At 31.2% G+C, this 7328-nt stretch overlaps 1 protein-coding gene across 1 annotated transcript; it reads right to left on the bottom strand.

Annotated features, from left to right (window-relative positions):
- Window positions 1-780: 780 nt before the first annotated feature.
- On the bottom strand, window positions 781-6466 carry LOC134246254 (uncharacterized). Its single transcript, XM_062728586.1, has 12 exons — window positions 6303-6466; window positions 5733-5929; window positions 5391-5636; window positions 4454-4645; window positions 4134-4229; window positions 3755-3817; window positions 3454-3648; window positions 3027-3176; window positions 2569-2697; window positions 1787-1853; window positions 1539-1595; window positions 781-980 (listed from the first exon to the last, which is right to left on the bottom strand). The coding sequence occupies exons 2-12, from the start codon at window positions 5751-5753 to the stop codon at window positions 904-906; spliced, it is 1293 nt and encodes a 430-aa protein (XP_062584570.1). The 5' UTR covers window positions 5754-5929; window positions 6303-6466; the 3' UTR covers window positions 781-903.
- Window positions 6467-7328: the final 862 nt, after the last annotated feature.

The following is a 7328-nucleotide window of genomic DNA, read 5'->3' on the forward strand; positions in this document are numbered from 1 at the left end:
ATCCCCAATTTTTAATGCCTACATAATGTCTATCATTGCAAAAAAAGCTAAGCCCCCCACTAGCCCCCCCCTTCCCGGTTCCTACGCCTATTAAAAATTATATGGCTTTTAATGCTTAATTGTTAACTCCCATCACCACCCGAATACTTTTTTGAAAACGAGGTCATTCCAAATAATTTTTAAGGCTAAAGCTGTTCCAGTTTCTATGACAAAGAGAGATCCCTATTTTCTAGTATAGATGTTTTATGATATCATTGCTGATCCCTATTTTCAAGTTTGCTTATCCCTATTTTCTAGTATAGACGTTTTATGATACCATTACTGATCCTTATTTCCCAGTATAGACGTTTTATAATACCGTTGATAAGTTTATCTCCCAGTTGAGTATCCTTTGTGTTTTATATAAACTGTAAAGATTGTGAAATCCTTCATGCGCGCACCTGTTTACATTTATCTCATAAATAGTCATCCGTATGTACCCAAAAGAAATATCTGCATATTCTTAACCAGATCAAAATATCTGTGATTACTTACCAATTAAAGGATAGATATATGGATTCATAAAGGAATATCCATACTTAACAATGAAGGGATGTCTCTATTAACTTACCAGTGAAGTGAGATTTGTGGGTGGTTGTTGTAGCTCGATATCTGTACTCATTGAGGGATATATATATATACTTAATAATGAGGGGATATCTATATTTACTTACCAGTAAAGTAAGATTTGTGGGTGGTTTTTGTAGCTCGATATCTGTGCTCATTAAGGGATATATATGCCTAATAATGAGGGGATATCTCTATTCACTTACCAGTAAAGTAAGATTTGTGGGTGATTGTTGTAGCTAGATATCTGTACTTATTAAGGGATATCTATACATACCCATGAAGAGATATCTCTATTCACTTACCAAAGAAGTAAAATACTTGGGTGGTTGTTGTTGGTTGGGTAGTGGTCGTAGTCGTAGTAGGAATCAAACCTTAAATAATGCAAAATATATAGTGTGATCACTTATTACAACCAATTAAAAAGAACAAAATATTGAGAAATAGAAAAATATTGAGATATAAACAAATATTGAGTATATATAAACAAATATTCTAGAAATAAAGAAGATTTGTGTGATCAATTATTAATTACAACCCTTTAAAAAAGAACAAATTATTGCGAAATAAACAAATATTGAGAAATAAACAAATATTGAGAAATAAACAAATATTGAGTAATAAACAAATATTGAGAAATAAACAAATATTGAGTAATAAACAAATATTGAGTAATAAACAAATACTGAGCTATAAACAAATATTGAGAAATAAACAAATATGGAGTAATAAACAAATATTGAGAAATAAACAAATATTGAGTAATAAACAAATATTGAGTAATAAACAAATATTGAGAAATAAACAAATATTGAGCTATAAACAAATTTTGAGAAATAAACAAATATGGAGTAATAAACAAATAGTGAGTAATAAACAAATATTCAGAAATAAACAAATATTTAGAAATAAACAAATATTCAAACACGCACCACAACACTCTCCACAGGAATGATGCCATGACTGCCAAATAGCAGACAGATCATAATCTAAAAAGATATCAAATACTGATTTAACAGCAAAATGATAAAAAAACATAAATGAGTTCTTCCTTTTACTTTCGCATAAATTAATTTGAAAATAAAATTCTCAAGACAATGAAATTTATACACTTGGCTACATTGATATTTATTGCAAGTCAAAGTCACTGTAGACCACTGATGTTTTAACAAAAACTCACAAGGGTGAAATCTGTAAGATGCTGGAACATAGTTCTGGGCATCTGTCACTATCATAGTTCCAGCTTCCTGTTAAAGGTAATTTCTGTGAGGCTTGATAAGTTATTTCTTTAATTTACATTATATTAAGATTTTATAATACAAAGATGAAAAATAATTAATGGAACTTCGTTTGGTTTGTGAAAAGGAATATGATATATTCATATTGTAATTTGCTATACAGTTATATTTCTATGTATCATAATTTGTAGTGTTTAAATGTCCTTAAGGGATGAAATGTTGAATATTTTTGACAATTTGATTTAGATAGAAAATATCGCAAGTTTTTCTTCTGCAGCTAACCTCTCCTAAAAAGTATAAATAATTTTGAACGTTCTCTCGAGATTCATGTAATAATCTTGGTAGTCAAAGATATGAGGAATATTTGTTATCGAAAGACCTTGAACATACGCATATTTGTAGGATCGTTTTCTGTTTCAGAATTTACGAAAGCTATAGACCATAACACTGATTCCGTCTGGAATTGCCAAGGGTTTCTATTTTGATACTCTCCTCACATAGTTTGTATTGTTTATGAATTTATTTAGATCAATCACTGTTTTGTTATCACTGATTACAATATTTTATCAAAATAACTTCTAGAATGTAAAGTGTTCAGATTGCAATTCCTCTTTTATGGCACTTAGAAAAGACTTATGGTAAAACTTGAACTCAGACACTTTAAGAATAAGAAAGGCTTTCGGGTTTCTGGCTGCTAAAGTGAACTTCAAAGCACAAAATTAACCTCAAATCTGTATGCTGAATAAGTATTATCATGGTTGACTTGAATGGCAGAGTAGGAACCACAATTCATCTTGTAGAAGTAAAGATTTTCTTGAACACTTGGTTTGTACAGTCCAATTCCATCAATTAACTAAAATAAAATGTTAAAAATATATTGATGTAATATTGTTGAATATTTTCTATCAATAATCACAACTAAAAAACTTATCCGCTTCCTTGTTGTTGCAATAAGGTAATTTTACAAACAAGTTCTTCTCAATTTTGAAGCTATCATTCAATACAAGAAAAACATTACTTAAGTACTAGGGCAACCTTTGATAAAGTTATAAAGTCTTTCTTGTCTGAAATAAGTAACAACAACCTTGGCTTTTGTCAGTGTTTCATAAGGAACAGTTAAAGAAAACTCCAGGATTTTCTTACTTCATCATCTCTGAACGCATGCGCGTCTTTCTTTCTTACCGATTGTTCATTTATTACGTTATCATTTCCCATCAATATCGAGGACGTATCAACAGCTGAAAGGTAAACCATTGAATGAGGGGCCGTCTGAAGATTAATATTCACTTTGTCTCCAGGTTCTACCTGGGTTTGTCCAAATTTAACAGACACCTACAAACAAAATAGTAAACAACTTAACATCTACATTCTCAGGACCTACAATAAAAATACTAAATATTCTACAGCAAACTACATCTTATCGCCTACAAGAACAGTGTTTTAAATTCTCATAGCTAAAATTAACCGTCGTGCATGGATTTCATACTAACAAATCGCAAAGTAATGATAACGCGAATAATAGTTGGCTGACAGTACTACAACAAAAAATGTAACAATGCCAACAACATGTCTAAAACAGGATTTTCTGCCATTGCAAGGCCTTACTGACCGAATTTCTTAACATTCCGTTTACAGAAATGGAAGTCTGATCTGCATAAATATTTCCAGTGTCGGGGTCGACATTGTACACAAGGATGGAGGTTTCAGGAGTCATTTCTTCGGTCAGGTGGACGTTGAATGTTGAATTGATCTTTCCTTTAACATCATGCTTTCCCGATAAAACTTGAAGTCCGCGTGAAACAAACTAAAACATAATTGAAATTCGGATGATATCAAACATCACAGGACCAAAAACAAGAAAATCGAGTGAATAGAGTAAGTATCAGTATTATGAATTTATTGATTATTACCTGATAATAAACTTCAGCAATTGGTTTGTTTGTCAGGATCTCCAGCTTCACGGGGTTTCCAACCTATATGTATTAATTATAATGGTTATAATTAACCAACAAAAAATAAATCGATTATATATATTTGAAATTTTTCTCAACTATAAGTATATTGCATGAAGCTAGGGAATGCTTGGAAAGAATAATATTCGGTCTATTTTTTTTTCTAAATACAACATTTAGTCACCATCTTAGATATAAACATGTACATTATTTGGAAAAATGAGTTAATGTCATAATAGTGCTATACTCGTAAAATACTTCAACATTTTAAACTGCTTTTGATATTTATTACTTATAAAGCCTTTCAACTCTTAAAAGTTTGAGACAAAAAAATTACCCTATGGTCGGCGGACAAAACATTGATCTTTATATGAGTTTGATTGTGGTCATACGCATTGAGAGTGAGTGTTTTTACAACTCTGTCATGTGTAACCTGAAAGTAATATATATTTTAAAAATGATGAAATTAATGCTTTTTCAATTATAGTTACTGTTCTTGACTATCAATGATCACAATAATATGTATGAAATTTATTTTTAGTAATCTTATTTTCATGCTAAATATTCTCGCTGCGCAGACTTTGAGTATCCAGAAAATATTGTGTAATATAAGCATTCAATTGATTTGAATGATAACACTGTTTTAAGATTGCACACCTTTATCTCCAAAGTATGGACATCTGTCTTATTAGGAGTGGGAATATCAATGTCTATAAGCCCACTTGATGGAATAGGAATATGTTTGTCCTGTTCCTTATTTGTGCCTGACAATTTGTGTGAAGTAACGACAAGGTGCGCTGAAGGTAGGTGTTTGTTTGGTGCCCTGCCCTCGTTGTCCGTAAAAATAATCTAGATTAATAGAAAATTGCTGTTTCAATAAAGATTATGTATTGATATGTAAAATTATTAATATATCCTTTTCATGAAAAGGTTCCTAAAGAGGCAACAGTACTTTTATGATTGTTAAGTCAACTTTTCATCATTAATAAAATAAATTCTCCTTGTGTTATTGAACTGAATAGCTGAAAAAGTTTACATTGTATAACCTGCATTGCCTTGTGTAAAACTTGACTTACAAAAAGAGCATCAATCTTAAACAGAAGACCTGGAGAGACACTGACGTGGTTGTTGTGGCTTATATATATTATAACTTTAATATTTGTTGTGACTTATTTGTCATTACGTATCTGTTGTTACAAATAGATAGAAGTTTGACTACATGAAGGTATGGAGAATGTGTAATCAAAACTTGGTTCTGTTGATTATTAAAACAATGTGTCTAATTATCCTTAAAATATGTTTTTTTTGCTTGTTATCTATACCAAAATAAATTTATCATATATCTTGTCATCCAGAAGAACCAGAAGAAAGACGATTTGTCCTTTTTTTTTAAATACGAGAAGAAGTATGCATCACATGATTTGCAAAAGTAACAATGACCTTGACCTTACATTGCTTCTAATATAAAACGATCAAAATTGATTTATAACTAATGCCATAATCTAACCATACTCTCTACTTGAATCTATGAAAATTCCATGCTGATTAAATATGTAAGATACTATTTTTACCTTCAATACATTTTTCGTTTTACCTTGATTGGATAATCAAATCCTGGAATGTATCTGTTAGAACCTTTGTGACTTAGAGAGAACTGAACTCCATGACTTTTTAACCTGATGTATGACGTTGTAGACACTGTTTTCTCTGTGTTATCTTCGGTAAATTTCACCTCAACTTTCAGTTGGGTCCCATCTACATGATTTGAAACTCGATCGCCGTGTGATAGTTGATCTCTTAAATGACTTAGTGGAATTGTGAATTTCTCTTCCTTCGTTACCTGTTTTTGATAAATATTAGTTCATATTAGCATAAAAAACCCCGAAAGAAAACATAAAAATATGATAAGATTATCATGCAATGTGAAAAAACTTACATGTCTAGAATCGGTGAACATTTGTCCAGACCAAGTCTTAAAGCTTCCAGCTAAAGAAGGAATGGATACCGAGATGTTGACCCGCCCCGGGACGGGACGACCGTACGTGTACGTGGCCACAACTGACCCCGAAACCTCCCGATCACTGACCTGAGCCGATTGTGGAAAACTTGTCTCCAACTTGAATTTGGGAAGTACTTGTCAAGAAATAACGAAAAGGAATTTTTTGAAAAAATTTAAAACACAATGGAATAACAGTATTTACTTGTATCTTTCATTGTCAATATGGGGTCTTTTTAAGCAAAAGAGGTCCATTTTACTCTTTAAGATTAACATTAAAAATAAGTTCAGAGAGAACAAATATAAATCATTTAGATTACAGTAAACAATATACATTGTCCACACTAGTTTTATTAAAATTATACCTTGAAATAGACGAAACTAAACAAAATTTGGTAAAATATATGTATTTTTACAAAATTCCCATTGCAAATATTTAAAATTTTGGTGACAAATATAGATTTTCAAGATAATAACTTTCGAATTTTTGTATCAATTAAAATCATTTACCATATTCGTCGACTTTTACTGTTGCCCTTTCTGTAACCCCCTGAGCTGTGACCTTTATGACCCACTCCCCCAATACAGGCTGACTATCCAAATCAAGGGATTGAGATATCACTCCATAACTTGTGTTCTGAAGGCCAATCCAGTGCTTAATTGTGTTTGCCTTAGGATCCTTTGGGTGAGGATCAAATAAGATGAAGTTAATATACAGCTGTACAGGTACCCTTATTATATCACGTTATCACGTTGATATTTTCCCTCGATCTCTTAAATATATAATTTTTGATATCTTTTTACTTAAAAGAGTAAAGGATAACATATATCGTGCGAAGTTTTGATAGACTTGCCAATATGTTCATGGTGAAATTTCCAGTATAGATAGAACTGTTGGGATACAAGGCAAAGCTACGGATTTGAACTGCAAAGAAATTAAATATTAATACTTTAAATACAGAAAAAAAGCCATTTAATAATTAAAATAATGATTACTTTTCTGTCCAGCTTTGTATGTTCCTTTGTCGGTTTGGATGAAGATAGAGATGTTTTGACTTTGCACAAACACATCGGTAGCGTTAATAAACAGAATGCCACTTTTTCCTTGTAAGCGTATCCTATGGTTTCTGGTCCCCGGAGTCAAATTTTTCAAATCGGCTGGAATCTAGATAAAGAAACACATAATTTCAATTAAATAAAAATCACATTTGAAATGAAAAAAAAATTCTGTTAAAGTCACTGATAAAAATGAACATATATAATTTCCATGCAAGTACTTTTATTCTTATTTACTTTTTCCGAAGCCTAAAGGAGAACAATATTCTAAGTAACAAACAAAAATTTGTTAATTTAATTGTGATATCTTTTGAGTTTATGGATGATTTAACACTTCAACACTTGAGACGCTGTTATGAACTGTGGCAAGCAGGGGTAAGCATACTGATAATTTGAACCTACCTTCAATTGCAGTGCTTTTGGTGTATCTAGAAGGGAAAGTTATAGTAAATACAAGTTTAACATTCTTAAAACAAAGGT

This window comes from Saccostrea cucullata, unplaced genomic scaffold, assembly GCF_032062105.1.
Source record: "Saccostrea cucullata isolate Sc308-1 unplaced genomic scaffold, CSIRO_AGI_Scuc_v1 ctg21251, whole genome shotgun sequence".
Classification (NCBI taxonomy): domain Eukaryota; kingdom Metazoa; phylum Mollusca; class Bivalvia; order Ostreida; family Ostreidae; genus Saccostrea; species Saccostrea cuccullata.